Here is a 17,010-nt window from a genome sequence, read left to right as displayed (position 1 = left end):
CTAGATGGGCTACTGGCTTGATCCAGCAGGCTCTTCTTCTGTTCTTAATATAAGAAATAAAAGAACCAACAAAAATACAATTAAAAACCAACATGAATATTTAAATGTGGATATGCCGTAGACCACATGAATGAAGCTCACAGATCAGTTTGGCAACTTGCTCTAGATACCAGAAGCTTAACCCATTTTACGTAGTTCATAGGATGAGGTGAAAAGGACACTGCCTGAAAAGAACAGGAGAGGAATGTACTCTTTTTCTTTCTTAAAGTACTTGAACCTCTGAACAAAATCATGAGGCCACATGCATAGCAACATGACACTGAGAGCCCTCTCCTGAAAATGGGACCATTATTTCCCTGCTTCTTGGTTGCATATAGTTCTGCACAATGAAAACTCTACTGGGTAATTATTTGTGGGACTACATTGTTTTGTAAACAAACAGCTCCACCACCCCCCAAAAAAGAAATGTGTCTATTTTTATTGGAACTTGAATGAATTTGAGAAAAAAATTCTACCTCACACATTCTATGATTCTAAGCCAAGGGATGGCAAATGCTTTTCAGCTGCAGGGACACATTCCCTCATGGACAACCTTCAAAGAGCAGTATGTCGGTGGCTGGAAGGGTCAGAGGAAAACAAACAAACAAGTGGAGCAACAGATCAGACCCAACCTTAGCACAGTAGACCACACTGCAGCCATGTGCAAGTCAGAGGATCCCCTGACAGGAACCCCTCAGCACCACAGTTCAAATACACATTCAAGACAGGCTAAAGCACTTGACGTGGGCCTAGCGCAGGCCCAGTGAGGGATGTGGCACTGGGAAGAGTCTCAGGGATGAAACAGAGAGACTTGCAAGGACTTCATTTGGACCCTGGCCCTGAGGTTTCCCTACTGTAAGTTAAGGTCCATAGCACACAGCAGTGGCATAGGGGTAGAACACATCTTTGTATGCAGAAGACCTGCACTCAATCCCAGCATATTCCAGTAAAAGTGTGTGTGCTGAGCCAGTGAACCCAGGTTATTTTTCTAGATTTTTCTTCACTTTGTCCCCTCACAATTTTAACACATCTGTTTTAGAATCTTTTCTTTCAACATACAAGTTTCTGAGCTTGAGAAAGGGAAAAAGCTATTTGTATTCCCTTAATTTTGTGGACCACCTGGAGAGGTTTTTATTGCTCCCACACATGGGGGGGGGGGACAGGAGTCCCACGGACAACGATTATTACATTACCATGCAATGTCAAACGGACAGTTCATTGCTCAAGGCATACGCTATCACTGTTTTATTGTAAAACCTGCTCTGCGCCCACTCAGAGTACATTTATTACCTCGCCAATAAAGATAATTACTACAAACAAAAGCTGCCCACCTTTCTCCTTAACCAACGGGGCTTTATAGTTCTGCCGTGACTGAGGAAAAACACATTTTACAGTGCAAGACGCAACTTGAGAATTGTTTGAAACCTGCAGACGGTGGGAACTTTTCTTCAGTCAGTCTCTGGCTCTCTGAGGACCATGAAGCTGAAGGACATATTCTTGATTTGGGGGGAGTGGGGTGGGGGAAAGAAGCCAAAAGGTTTAAGAGAGTGATGAGCTTTTTCCTCTGGAGCCTGAGCATGCTGCTTTACGAAGGTGCCTCAAGGACAGGCAGATGAGCATCTTGCCTTGACATAGCTAATCCTCTCATTTCTCTTTGTCTTTCTTTTTGCTCTTTCTTTGGCTTGTGAGCTCACTGAGTTTTTTGTCCAGGCGCCTCTGGAGATGAGCTCTCTTGGCAGGATCCAAGGGCTTGTCCTTTAACCCACTCCCGGCACATAGAGAAGCTTCTTTGCTGATTCTCTGCCGGGCATATGCTTTGGCTTTCTCCCCACAGCCATGAATCTGTGGAAGATAAAGCCATAATATCAGCCTCAAGATGTTCCAGCACAAAATTACGACCTTAGTGAAAACTGCTTATCATAAACTTGATCATTCTTCACAGTCCATAAAAATAAACTACTTCACTTACCGGTGGGTGTTTTAACAACAAAACAAAACAATTTTAAAAATGTGAAGGTCATTTTCCCTTAAGGAGCAATTAAATAATCATTTTGGACAGATTAAGTATTTCTTCCCAAACTCTAAATATGTAAGGAAAATCTCTACTCCATCATCCAGTCACCTTTGTCACCCTTGTTGATAAATACTAACATTTCTCACTTATCTCCAGTCTGGAAAGAATCAGATGAAAGGAGGGAAACCAAGAACAATCAAGCCCTTGAATCATAACAAAACACATCATATCTATTGCTAATAAACTGGCAATACCACCACCTCACTTAAGGAGCTTGAATGTCCACAGTGCTGGGTGCAAAATATAAAGCTAAGCAGGTTTGTCTAGCTGGTGCCTGACTGGGAAAGAAACTGCATGGAAATAGCCATATAAGCTGAAGAACAGAGTATTAGCTGAAGAAATAAGTAAAACAACGCATCACATTTCCTTGTTTCTTTTGTGTTGTTGGGCCCCCTGCAGACTGGCTGTCATAAGTAATGTTTGTAAAGTTCGTAATTACCTAGCCCAGAATAGGAATTTGCCCAGTATAGCTGCGTTATGAAACTGAGTGAAACTTCTCCAATAATTTATTCTCTGGCTTTGAATGGAAAATAAAATTATTCTAAGGAATATGATCAGTTATGTCAGCTGCCCCTCAAAATTCCACTCAAGCCAAGCTACGGGAAAGCCCCCCAAGGCTGGTTTGTTTTTCAACAGTTTCTACAGAACTTTGTAGTCTTTGCATTCTAAATCACAATACCTTAGATTCATGACAAAACTATTTATTAATAAACCTGTTGGATTCTTGTAGGTAGTGATTTTCACTCATCTCCAGGTCACCAATACCCCCCTCCCTCCCTCTTAGGAAGCAGGTTATACTGACTGGTAAATAATCTCCCAACCTTGAGTCATCAGCATGGCCTGCTTCTTGGCCTAACTGCTGGAGCTAAATACACATTGTATAAAAGAAGGAGCCAGACAGCAAATTGAGGATGACAAGTGGCAGTAGGCAACATGCAAGTCATCCATGAGATAAATTCTACAAGGCACAAAGATATAAAGGGGCATTGTGGAAGAAAATTAAGTGCAAGGAGGATGAAGAAAGTATTATGGACCCATAAAGGGCTGCCAAAATACCAGATTTAAAAGAACACATACTACATGTATGAAAGAGAAGAGAATAGAGACATGCAATATCTCTGCATTTTAGGATTTCTAGAGACGAAGCTACCACAAGTTGAATGACTTGTAAGCACATCAGGAGGAAAGATAACTAGAGAGGCTAGTATGCACATTAATGATATAAACAGGAAGGATAAACTAATGGCTGAAAAACAGCTTTGAAGGAAACTTGTTTTATTGCAGATGAGTGACAAAGTGCATTCTTCTGCAATACCTTATTGACAGCTCAGTCAGTAGAGCATGAGACTCTTAATCTCAGGGTTGTGGGTTTGAGCCCCACACTGGGCAAAAAGATTCCTGTATTGCAGGGGGTTGGACTGGATAACCCTTGTGGTCCCTTCCAACTCTACAATTCTATGAACCTATTAATCCAGCCCCCCCCCCCAGGGGCCTGTTCACACAATCAGATTTCCTTTTATGCATGCAGCTGTTCCACAGTGGCTAAGAGGGAAAAGAAACTGGCAATCAATTCTGCATTTGTAAGTTGTGCCTTTTCTATGCATTGGAACCAAAGGAACAGATGTGACTGTGTTCCTGTATAGCAAGGGTGGGGAATCTGTTGCCCTCCAGATGCTGCTGGGCCACAACTCCCATCATCGGCTGGGGCCAATGGGAGCTGCTGTCTCACAGCATCCAGACGGCCACAGCTTAGCCTCCTCTGCTTCACACTCTTGTTCAGAACCCTGTTCTCTTAATGGGACCACCAGCATGGCAGTGGGGAGGGGGGTCCTCCTGCACAGAGGGCAGTGAAATCTGCCTTTAGTTTTTCAGGATCACATCTCCTTTGTGTAGCTCTCCACCAATACAACTCTGAAATCAGCAAACCCTGAAATCAAAACTACAGAATACCAGAACATCTGGAGTATTTACTACATGTTTTTGTACTCTTATTTCCTTCATTCACAAATCCTTTGAATAAGATTTTTCTTGATTCAAGCTTGCCTTGAAACACCAGCAAGTGTCACATGATAAGTATATCTATTTAAGACCACCACTGTTTTGCTGATTTTTTTCCTTGCTGCAGCATGTGCCACAGAAAATATTGCCGTATATACTTTTATTTTATGGTTAGAAAGAAACCCAACTCAAACTGTTGGCAGAATGCCAGTAAATCCATAATCCAGTAAATCTATTTCAGGCACTATAGATCAACATGTCTTCAGCTAGCTACAACACTTTCTCCATGGGATTAAAACCACATATGATCTACTGCTTCAAATAAATCAAAGGGGCATAAAGAGGACATCTGAAAGCTCTGGTCGTTGGAAGTCAGTATAATTTTTTTGGCACACAGGTCTTTAATGTGCTACATAGAGACAGCCATTGGGCAGCTCTAACAGAATTGCAGAGTGAGACATTCCCACCTTCTGTGAGTCCTGGATTGCAATTCGAGTGCAACTCACAACTCACTCCAATCTTTGCTACAGCTGCAGTGATGGGCAAAGGATGACCTTTTGCTTTGACCGACACCTAGAAGGAAGGAGGCTTCTGAGGATAAAGCCTGCTGCACCCAGGTGGGCTGCTGTGCTTTCGGTATCTCTTGTACCAGTGTGACAACAGCAGCTTGGGCAAGAGAGTGAGAAAGGGCTTTGCACAACTTCTCTTACTTAAAGCTGCTCTTGGTGCATGGTATCCAATGAATCTACAGTGTGATGAAGGAGAAAGGGAGAGAAGATAGATAAAAGGCTTATAGTTGAGCAGAACACATGGCATGGCTGGTGTCATATGAAGATGCCTTTTAAAATTATTTGCAAGTCACTTTGAGCACCTCCTTTTTTGGAGGGGAAAAGCAGAGCACAAGTCTACCTAGTTCAGTATGGACTGACTCTCCATGGAGCAGGCTTAAGGCTTGGGCACTGCCTAGCAAGGTTACCCAAGACCTTTTAGCTGGAGATGCCAGAGATTGAACCTGGGACCTTATGCATGCAAGGGTATGTGCTGTATGCCACGGAACAGTGGCCCTCTCTAGGCTAGCACCATCAGCACCTCAGATACACACATTTTCTAGAGCATCATCCTCCTACAAGCATCTGAACAGGTTTGGGCGGGGGGTGAATGTTAAAAGAAGAGAGGTGAGTTGAGGTACATTGTGCCAAGAGGAAATGACTCAGACACTCCGGGGGAAGAAAAAAGACTCTGAAGAATCACATTATTTCAGCAGTGACACATTGTTAAACACAGGTCCTCTGCCCTGCAGTGCTAAGTGCCTGCGTTAAAAGGCCTCGCCTTGTTATTCCAATCAAGGAGATCCATCCTTTCTATCCTCCACACCACGAAGAACAGAGACAGCGAAGAAATGGGGGGGGGGCGCGTATTTTTGTTTGTTTGTTTGTTTGTTAACGGTCTTGAGTGGGTGGGTGAGTGAGGGGAAATACAAGTACACTGTGACCCTCACAGGAAAGAAAGCCATTCTCATATTAGAGCTTGGTGAAAGATTGGAGTGAGATTTCACAGACACACAGAGGCTCATAACAACTAAATCCATACAAAGTACCAAAGGAAGAAGAAAATGCTTCATATTCCTCCTACAACTGTAGGCCAAAAAAAGCACCTCTGAATGAGTTTCTTTTTTCACTTATAGCCCAGCAGGAGAGAACTTCCCCATTATTAGGATATATTAAGCTGGAGGCAACTCCCCCCTCCCCCCACTCATGGTTCCCTTGTGAATTGAACTGCATGTGCATATTATGCTATATGGCTTTCATAAACCTTGCTCCCCCTCACACTCTAAAAGCAGATTTTCATGTTATCTTTTTAAATTAAAAAATAAAGTAAAGAGGAATGGGAGCAATCCACCCACCAGCGGATTTGCACATGTTCAACTGGCCTTGCGAATGGTTCAAAAGCTCACCTTCCTGTGCCTGGAAGCCTCCTGGAAAAATGGGAGTCTGTGAAATACTTTAAAAAACACACACAGCCATTTCACACTGAATGAAATTCAAGTCCTGAAGGACTGGGGGTCAAGAAACTGAGCAGATGGTGGCAATGTTTAGCTTACCTGAACCAGGTAGGCAAGGACAAAAACATACCTCTGGGATGTGGTGGCTGAGACAGTAGCGTTTATTGCAATGCAGGCAGAGCTGCCCCAGGGTTGTCACACTTGCTTTGCATTTGGGGAAACCACACATGTTGTCAGCTTTGATTGCAGCAGATATCAGAGCATCAAAATCTTCCTCTGCTGAACCTTCCACTTTGGTTTTAACAGAAGCCTTCCCTAAAAGCACAAGGGTGGGGAGGAGAATCATCAGCATGCAATAAAAGGAGCTTACAGATGAGTTAAGAGTTAAGATGAGCTGAGAGTTAAGGGCTGCTTAGCAGTGGAACAGACTCCTACGAGGGGTGGTGGATTCTCCTTCCTTGGGGGTTTTTAAACAGAAGTTGGATGTCCAACTGTCATGTATGCTTTAGCTTAGATTCCTGCATTGCGGGGGGTTGGACTAGATGACCCTTGGGGTACCTTCCAACTTTTAAGATTCTATGATTTCAACACAGTGTTTTTTTCATGGGAATAAAAGGGGCACAGGTGTGTTCATCCAGTCCCCTAGTAAAGCCTGCAAAACAAGGTGATCAGCAAAAACAGAAACCCAGGGAGCAATCGCAACCTCAGATGTATGGAATGGCAGAAGGCTGTCTTCATATGCACACACATGAGAAGAGATGGCTTTGTAAACCATGCAGAAGCAAGTAGTATCACTTGGCAAGATGAAATCCCTACCCAAAATGTTCAAGCAAGATAAACTGGGCAAAGAAGAAAATATGCACACGGAGACTGTACTCCGCTGTGTTACACAGAACTCAGATCGATACACTAGGTGCTGATTTGCTGCTTCTAAACAGATCCAAGAGCAAGTGAATTCTCTCTGTGTGTGGAGGTTTCCACTTCTCTCCAAAGTTAGCCATAAAAGAAAAGGAGTGTGTGCACATGTATGCACATGAAGCATACACAAACGAACGCACGAACGCACACACCCCATTCTCCTAAACTGGCAGATGGAGATTCTCCCTTCTACGGATCTATTTTTGAGCTGAGAAGTTCTTCCTCCTCACTGACATACTGCCTCTACAAACATGCAGATCCAGGCAATATTATCATTTCACAGTTGATTATACAGCATGGTCCAGATAAACCCCTCCCTTGGGGGAGGGGGTGGAATGGCTGCCAGCTTCACATCTTTTCTTCCTACCTGCACAACGCTCAAAGCAACTGTTCCATGGAGCAAGCTAATCTGAGCCCTGGGTCATTTTTGTCTGCAAATCTCAGTTATTGCTTTTCAAGGGTTGGGGTGGGCAGAGGCACATGTCATATTTCCAAAACCAAAGCCTGGCATTCTCCTGATCCCTTCAAAGGAAACCTATTGGATGAATAATCTCTGTGTCTCAGAACAATTAACTTCAACTGCATTCCTGGTTGTTGTCAAAAGGAGTTGCTTTCAGAAGAAAAGCCTGTCACAGGCAGAGCAGAAGGGGAGAAATGGATTGTAGGCACAACGTAGAAGCTGCAATCAATTTTTAAAGCCATTCTGGGAGCAGAGGACTCCCATTGCCTGCTGCTCTGGCCTGGAATTTCCCAAAGGATGCCCGAGGGATACATACCCTGGAATGCCTCTGCAAAGGAATTTCAATTAAATATGGGACAAATGAAAGGACAGCAGTGAAGTATCATCACTTTTTCCTTTTAAAAATGCAAATAGAAAAGCTCTGCAAAGGAAGGGAATTTGCTACAGAATGGCAAATCCCAAGATGGTATAATAATGTACCTTTGGCTTCACTTCCATGTTTATTCCCAGTGATTTCCTGAAGGTTTACATTTGGCTCACGACTTTGTTTGGCCCTCTCCTCTCTCTTGGCATTCTCCCTTTGCATCCGCTCCATGTGCAGGGTTTTCAGATCCACTTTCTTCTTGCTAATATGGCTTCCACTCTCCTCAGAGGAGGCACGGGTGTCTTTCGAGGGGCTTGGGGGTCTGCAGGTTAACTCTTGTTCAGAGGCCTGGGATTCTTTGGGGGTGCCTGGAGGTCTGCAGGACAACTCTTGTTCACAGGCCTTAGCATCTCCCAGAGAAAAGTCTGTCGCGGTGCCTCTCTTACGGACACTGATGTATCTCTCTCTACCTTCTCCTGTGCTCACATGCTGCAGTCCATGTTCCTCTGCCAGACGGTGGACAATCAACCTGTCATGAGCATTTAATGACGAAGGGAAATCCAATTGGGTCTCGCTACTCTCCAGAAACTCCAGTATCCTGGCTTCATGCTTACATGAATTGCCCTTCACTACAGTATCCACTGTTGCCCCCCAGGCTGGGCTTTGCACAGAACCCTCTATGGGCCTCTGCCCAGTCTGTTTGGCTGGTTTTCCTCTTGGCTTCCCTCCATCAGCCTTTGGGGCAAGTGGGGTGTTGCACTTAAGTCTCTTTTCTTGGTCACCCAGACCCTGAGAGCTCTTGGGAGCAGCATAGTTATCTGGCACAATGTCATCCAGGTATTCAAAAGCGGTGCGCACCTCCCCATGCTGGTTCATATAGTCCACCAGGCGTTTAAGGAAAATGTGGTTGCCAATGGTCCGAGAGTCACAGATCACAGCCACATGGCGGCGGGCACGAGTAATTGCAACATTTAGTCTCCGGTCTTCAGCAAGGAATCCTACTTCACCTGTATTTCATAAAGACAATAATACAGGCCTCAAAAAAAACAGCATATGGAAAAATTAAGCAGCAGTAGCAATAACAATAGTAACCACCACCACAACAAAATGTATACAGTTTCCTCCTAAATTTTCCAGTTTAATATGTTGACCTAAGGATTTCTCATGTTCCCTCAGCTCCAAAATGCCAGGACATGACATCTGTTATGAGACACACCTTTAAGGCCAAATGGATATGTCATGGGATCCTATGCTATGGTTTGTTCAAGCTTCCCTGCTATCTTGGTGCCAGATGGCTGTCAGTGGCAGAGGGGTGGACCTAAATCCCAGATTTATCTGTTCACTGGAATAGACACCTGGAGTCTATGCAACTGAAGCTCTCCTGCAATTGAAGTTACCATTCCACATTACAGTACTCAATGAGCAACCAATACCAATGCATGAATAATCCATTGTTGAGTATAGAAAGAAATAATTCATTCATACATACATACATGAACCTCAACGTGTTTTGGGTCACAAGGGCTCCTTCTGCAATTACCAAAAGGTTATAAGCAACTACATTGATCAATACATAATTAACAAGTATATTACCACAATCTTATTCTTATCACACAAAGGCTAGATGAACTCTGAGGTTTCTTAGGGTGTTGTAGCCTATGCCCAATATATAATCCTATACCTACAGAGATATAGGAACTGCAAAATAAACATAGCTAAACTTCATTACCACAACAAACTACAAGATCAGATGCACTTCAGGTTGATCATTACGAACACGAACACCATTTTTGCACAGTGAAATATTGCTCTAGTTTTCTGAACTCAGGACCTGGTCCAGTTAATGGGTCCTGCTATCAAGAGCCTAGCAAGGTCTTCTGCTATTGAAGCGGGGCTTCCCCCCCTTCTCCTGCCCCCACAATGGCTCAGCATTTGGGTGGCAGAACCACTAGAACAGTGTGGAGGGAAGAGGGGGGAGATTGTTCCATCAGGCAAGCAGAAATGCTTATGTTGACAAAACCATCTCCCAAGGTCATATCGCTGCTTAAGCTGGTCAAATGAATATGAAAGTGAAAATGTATGTATTTCATACATTTATAGCCCAACTTTCTTTCAATGAGTTAAAGGCTATGGGGAAATAGGTGGAAAGTGTTGTTAAAGATGAAATAACAAAACATACAGGAGAACAAGCCCTGCTGAAGAGTTCTTTCAGCGGGTCAATAAGGCTATAGATAGAAGTGATCCAACTTAGACTTTCAAAAACTACCACACCAAGGACTCATAAGCATGTTTAGCAGTCATGGAATAAGAGGTGAGGTCCTTTTGTGGATCAGGAACTGGTGAAGTAACAGAAAACAGTGAGTGTGAATAAATGTTCTCCCAATGGAGGAGTGTAGATAGTAGAGTCTCCCAAGGATCAATATTGAGACCTCAATTCACCAATTAATGAGTTTCATTAACTGATTTACCACTTGCAGCTTCATAACATCATTTTATGCATGATTCAGTTGCAAGTTGCACTGTATCTAGTGGGGTTTGCTCTCATGTAAACTAATTAGTGATGGGAAACTGTAGTCACTGGGACTGAGATCTGATGGCACACTGGTTTATTTTTTGAGGCTATATTAGTTCTGGTGTGTTACTGTAAAAGGGACAAAAATCATTTCATTTAAACAGTGATTGGAGGAGTTTTAGATTATTACATTTAAGTTACATTACACTTTCTTAAATATCTAAAAGGTACATTTACTATGATTTAGTTAACAGATAAACATGTTAGACTTCAGCTGATGACTTAATTGGTTTGTGAAAATACAAGTAATTAGTCAACTATCTCTTTTAACAAAACCATTTATTTAAAGCTCTACTTATTTTGTGACTTTTTTGTCACAATACTGCTTCGGTTTCATTTGAGAAATCAAGCTGAAAATACAGCTTCATCTCATTTAATTTTTAAGTAGGGGAAGTAGAGTCCACTAAATGGCCAAGAACCAGAAAATTTAAGTTTCTGCGGCTTAATGTGGCACACAAGCCACAGATACCCATTATTGATTCACATCACTGTGATTTGAAGTGTCAGAAGCAGAACAGCAGTAATATTCATACAGATGGTCCAAGCTGATTAACTAAGCCTATCTAAAGTTCATGTCTGCAATGGAATTGGCCTTAAGCTATAGGTCAGGATCACATTGTTTCAGCAGAAATTAGGAAGAGAAAGCTCCCACAGAGCCTTGCAGTTACACTTTCCTTTTTCCTAGTTATTGACACAAGTCTAACTTTCATAAAGGTCAGAAGGAAAGATAGTGAATGCTCTTTTTCAAAGGCAATTAACTAGCACACATGTGTGAGCCAATGGATAAAAATGACAGACAACATATGAGACTTTTCCAGAAGCTATTTCTGATCTCCAATTATTTTCTCAAGGATCTGTAACAACAGAAAGCAAATGCCAAGTTGAGTCAGCTCAGCTGCCTAGCTTGGGTGGTATAGCTGAGTCCCCTGCTCCTGCAGCTAAGCAGAAGACAAGCAGAAAAACAAACATTAAAACCAAATGAGGGGGGCAGGCTTTTGTTGCTACCATCTGAAGACATAGAACATTTCAGAACAGAGCCTGTAAGTACATTAAAGTGTATTAGGTTGCCAATGTGTGCTTAACAAGCATTACCTGGAAAATAATAACAAATCATAATAGAAGAACATGCTGCTATTTGCTAACTTCACTTAAGAACATAGCAGAAAAACAGCAAGGAAAAGTTTTACTGCTTTGACTTCAACAACCTAGTGCCATGAAAGCAGAAAAGAGTATGTGCTCTGAGCAGAGCCTACCATGCTCCACTCCCCAATTTTGTTGGGCAGGATGCTGCCAGCTATAGCGAAATATCTGTTGTATTTCCAAAAGGAATACAGTGGTGCCTCTCAAGACGAAAAGAATCCGTTCTGCAAGTCTCTTCGTCTAGCAGTTTTTTCGTCTTGCGAAGCAAGCCCATTGACGGATTAGCAGATTAGCGCTATTAGCACTATTAGCGGCTTATCGGCTTAGCGGATAAGCGGCTTAGAAAAAGGGGGGGAGGAAAAAAACCCCGCAGGAACTCGCAAGACATTTTCGTCTTGCGAAGCAAGCCCATAGGAGATTCGTTTTGCGAAGCACCTCCAAAACGGAAAACTCTTTCGTCTAGCGAGTTTTCCGTCTTGCGAGGCATTCGTCTTGCGGGGCACCACTGTACACCTGGGAAACAAGCTAGGTTTGGACCCGCACCCAACAAGTTTTTGGTCAGTTCAGGTTTGCTACAGTGTTGAATTTTTAGAGCTGTGGACAACTGTGTTGTACTCACTATAATAGAGCTGACAGATGACAAGTATCCAGCAATTACCACTGGCTTACCTGAAGGACTACCTGCCTTCTCCAAAGGTGCCTGAATTAACAGTCCACTCTTTCTTAATTAATTTCTAAGACATAATACGGGGTGATTCATAATGAAGTATACAGTTTCCATTTATAGTAAATACTTCATTATGAATCACCCTGTATATTAAGTAGTAATAGTAGTAGCGTGAATAGCCATGGCAATAATAGCCACAGATTTGGTTTGGTTTTAAAAATCAACCCCCATAGACCACTCTGCCTGTTAGAACAGACCTGGTCCTACTATTGGGCAGAGAGAGGTAGCCGCCGCAGGTGGCAAAGGCTGGTGTGTGGCGATGTGGAATGGAGAGGCTGCCATCTTGTCCTTTGCCTCAGGCAGCAAAATGTATTGGACTGGCCCTGTACTAGAATATGTGCCTAGCCACCAGAGTTTTCAGCCTATGCTTGGAAACACCCATTCCCAGGCCCTCTAGACAAAAAGGAGTGTGTTTTGCCATATAAATTACTTTTCCATTGCGCAGTTAATTATTGAGAATCTTCTGTTCTGGGAAAAGTGACAGTGGTTCCCTGCATATGGGCTCCCAGCAGTGTGGAAGCCACTTCCATGTGATGTGATACATGCTGCAGGAGTAACACAATCATGTTGGCTAAAACAACTGGGTGATGCCAATGCATTAGGAAATGAACCAGGAGGTAAGGTGCCAATGATTCATGCAACTGGTACTGTCCCCATAGTCATGCTACTCCCAAGTACTCGCCTGTAGGATGTGATTACACCATGTGAAAGCACATCCTTTGATGCCGACAGCATGTGTAGAAGAGGTCAGCACCTTGTTCCAAAGAAGGAGCCAGTTGAAACCACACAATTTTAACAGTTTCCCCGATTCTGGCAAATTAAGTTTCTTTTTGTTCTATATGGTTCCAGGTTATAACCTATGTACCTTTTCTGTTGGACCTTACAAAAGAGAGGACAACAGCCTCCTTCTCTCTTCCTTGGAAGCCATCCACAGATTTAATCTCCAGGTCTGGGTACTTGTGACACAAAAGCTCCCTTAGCATGTCCACCTGAAAAACAAAGACGTTGCTAGGACAACAAACGTTATTACTACAATTTATTGCCCACTCTTCATCCTAAAGTCCCAGGGCTTTAAATTTTTTACTTTGAAATGTTGTGCTTCTGAGAGCATGGCAGACACACTCACCTGGAGGTTGTAAGGAGCAATGACGGCAATGTCTCTTGCTTTAACACCGGCTTCCACTAAAGCCTGAACGTGCAAGCTGGCAAGACGCGCTTCGCCTGGAAGGGGAGAAATAAAACTTAGCTGTGAATGAGCGATTTAACCCTAGAACAAGTTGACAGATTCCACTTAAAAAGCATCCAATTCAGACAATGATAGTGAAAGGCTGCTTTTCACTTGCCACTTTAAAAACAACAAGAAACACTTTTGCAGCATTTAGTTTCACTTTCAAAGATTCCTGATTTAGCATTATGTACAAGCCAGAGACTGTGATTTAGAACAAACTGGTTAAACAAGGCAGCTTCAAGCCACGGATCATAAAGTTCTGAAACTGACCATAGTTCAAACATTCACCAAGCTACTTGATGCCCTACATCTCCTCATGTGAAAAAATAGATCTCAAATTATCCCTTAATGAAATTTACAAGGGAAACATGCATGGAGTAGTAGTAGTAGTACTGCTATGTTGGTAATAATATTTTTAAATGATTTACAAATACGGCTGTAAGCCTTATGGATTTCTTTAATAGCTGGGCAAATGGTTATGAGTTCCATACAACACGGTCAGATACAAGCAACACATCACAGTTCACATTCTCAAGGGTAGCAAGATCAATGTTGAAAATGCCAAGATAACCCCACCCCAATTCCCAGAAGTGAAATCTGCCTTTGAACTAATCCAGCATAGGTTAGGAAATTCATATATTAGACCATGGCTCTTGCAGCTATTTGCCTTTGGAAGCTGGTGCCTATTTATTTGTGTGCCCATTTCACTATGTTTCTGGTACTGGCAACAAGGGCTGCTTCAAACATTACGCAATTCCTACATAGACAGCACTTCCATTTCTTAGTATGGATAAAGGGTTGTCAATGCTGATTGCCCTTGAGAAGCTGTAGGACTACAACTCCCATCATACCCAACCAAGGGCCAGGCTAGTTGAGGCTGATGGCAATTACAACATGGCAACATTTGGATGACACCACATCAGTTACCCCTGGTGGAGATCATAATGTGCATGCAACATATGCAAAGACGGATACTGCATGTGCTAACAGTGAAACCCTGCATGGAATAGGACTGTGGCAGGGTGCTAACCTACACATGGGTGTAAGATTTAATTCCTGCATGAAACAGCCTGTCTAAGAATTAGCCAGCTATGGGCATACAACATGCAAAATATCCCAGAGTTAATGCATGCTTGAGCTTCCCTGCTCCCAAGCCTTTCCCCCCAATTGAGAGACAACCATGCAAGCAACCCTATCCCTCAAGCATCTCTAGAAGATTCCCACTTTCTAGATGTGACCTCCCTGCTCTCTGGGCTCAAGCCCTGTCCCAGGAGCACACCCCTTTCCCACTCCTAAATGCAGTCTAGAATTCCCAAATGAATACTGCTACTGGAGCTCAATGAGACTGGAAACCTTCCTATTTATTCAGCAACAGAGACAGAGCTTCACAACAGTTGCTAGGCTGATTTATAACTCCAGAACTCTCTGTGCTCAGAGAACTGGCCTTTCTCTCTGTTAGCAGAATTGCTGTATATGCCACCAACATGGTCAGGCACTTTCTGACCCATTAACTGTGAAGGTCTGTGCCTTGTTCACTGAGAGATCTGACAAAGTGCTATGCGGCAAGGCAATTAGAACTGAAAGCTCTCTCGGCTAAGCTGTACCAACAAACCATATGGGAACCAGGAGAGTCCAGCATTTCAAGCTGACAACATACGACTTTGCCCATCACTTCAGAGCTTGTGTTGCAATTCAAGAGTGCTATTTAAACCACAGGTGTCTGATCCAACAATCATCACAGGCGCCCTTCCTCCTCAGCTCCAGGACTGGCCCTACTTTTAGGCAAAGTGAGATGACTGTCTCAGGCAGTACATGCTGAGGGGTGTGTGTGTGTGTGTGTGTGTGTGAGAGAGAGAGAGAGAGAGAGAGAGAGAGAGAGAGAGCGCAGCGGCAGTCCCCCGTCTACTCCTCCTAACCAGTTCCCAGATAGAAGTGAAGGATGCTATCCTGTCACCAGTGTTGAAATAGAATTCAGCTATTGGCCCAGTCAGCCTTTGTACAGGGCAAGGGCATCATCTTGCTTTTTGCCCCAGGGAGTAAGATGTCTTGGTCCAGCCCTGTTAAGCTCTGCAGGCAAGGGGTGACATAACTGGGCTCCTGAGTCCCATAGGGGTGCCGTAGAAAGAATGTAGTCGGTCAAGGGAGCTGTGGACTCAAAAAGGTTGAAAACCTCTGCACTTATTGGTACTTTGTAGCAAATGAACAGCCCATGTAAATTGCACTGTTCTACTATTAAAGGAGTTTTGAAAGGTACTGGTGGCTTATACAGGCTATCCATCCTTCTTAGGACCACAACAAGCATGTCTAAACATTGACATCCCAGGATTTTTCCATGGATGTATTCATATTCATTTCCATGTGTGGTTGTGAAGATCCTGATAGCATAACTAAATTCTTCAGTAACTCCCAAGGGCTACCACTTTCAACACCGCTGGCACAAGGCAACATTTTTAATGTAGTGGCAGCTGACATTATAGCACATGCATGGATAATGTAACTTGAAATGTGGAGGGGGGGGGACTGGTACCAGGGTGGGAGTGTGGAGAACCATAGCAGGTAAAACAACAATACCTTCATTTCCTTTAGACTGTTCATCTTCCAGCTCAAGCTCAAATAAGCCACAGCCAGCTGTATCAATAAGCAACAACGGAATGCAAGTTTCTTCTGTGGAAGCCACCCCTGGCAGGTCCCTGACAAGTTATTAGAAAGAACAATAAGTTAATGACCCTTAACTAGCATGAGTATAAACAGCAGCACATTTATTCTATTTTAGAATCCTAACACAAATTGACCTAGACTATTCCACAGAACCTCCATAGGTCAGGCCACAGAGCAGAAGAATCCTCCATTCTGTGGGACTGCAGGTCCCACTATCGGAACGTTTGTCATCTGAAATGTCAGTTATCGAAACACAAAGAATTATACCCAAACCTGGTAACACAAACAGCTGGTTCAGATATCTGAGCAGCCAGAGTTTACCCACTTCCATACTTGTTTGTGTTTTGCTGGTCAGTGGCAGCCATTTCGGGTGGAAACCATGAAGAAAGGAACGGAGGAAGGGAGAGAGTTCAGACAAATTAGGGAATGGAAGAGACCGGACGGGGGGCAGTTTTTCCTTTGTTTGTCTTTTGCTGGTTGGCTGCAGCAATTTGAGACGGAAACCAGAGAGAAATCGAGATTAGACGAATCTTAGATTCCCCATAGGAAATAATGGCAATCATCTGCTTGTTATGTGAATGCTTGCCTAATGAACGATTTCCTGAGAACGCATTGTGTTCAGATAGCAGGACCTGCAAATATACATTTGCAGTGGACCCACTTGGGGTCACTTCATATAATTCCATTGGGCCAAATGATGGAGGGAACAAGGCCTCTGCTCAGCCAGGTCACCATACATTTAACCTTTTTTGGTTGTGGAACCCTGCCTGTAGAATGCTCTCCTCAGGGAGCCACACATAATTAGTATTTGATGCCATGTTTGTGGAGAG

At 43.3% G+C, this 17,010-nt stretch overlaps 1 protein-coding gene across 1 annotated transcript in view; it reads right to left on the bottom strand.

The window, feature by feature from the left end:
* Positions 1-455: 455 nt before the first annotated feature.
* Positions 456-17,010, bottom strand: part of IGHMBP2 (immunoglobulin mu DNA binding protein 2) — a 64,104-nt gene continuing 47,549 nt past the window's right edge. The window contains exons 10-15 of the mRNA XM_053395740.1: positions 16,094-16,212; positions 13,421-13,515; positions 13,160-13,283; positions 7,972-8,862; positions 6,244-6,428; positions 456-1,881 (exon numbers count right to left, since the gene is read on the bottom strand). Coding sequence (XP_053251715.1) covers positions 1,684-1,881; positions 6,244-6,428; positions 7,972-8,862; positions 13,160-13,283; positions 13,421-13,515; positions 16,094-16,212 — 1,612 coding nt within the window. The 3' untranslated portion in view covers positions 456-1,683. The remainder of the gene's footprint in view (positions 1,882-6,243; positions 6,429-7,971; positions 8,863-13,159; positions 13,284-13,420; positions 13,516-16,093; positions 16,213-17,010) is intronic.

This window comes from Podarcis raffonei, chromosome 1, assembly GCF_027172205.1.
Source record: "Podarcis raffonei isolate rPodRaf1 chromosome 1, rPodRaf1.pri, whole genome shotgun sequence".
Taxonomy (NCBI): domain Eukaryota; kingdom Metazoa; phylum Chordata; class Lepidosauria; order Squamata; family Lacertidae; genus Podarcis; species Podarcis raffonei.
This window is presented reverse-complemented; position numbering and strand designations above follow the sequence as displayed.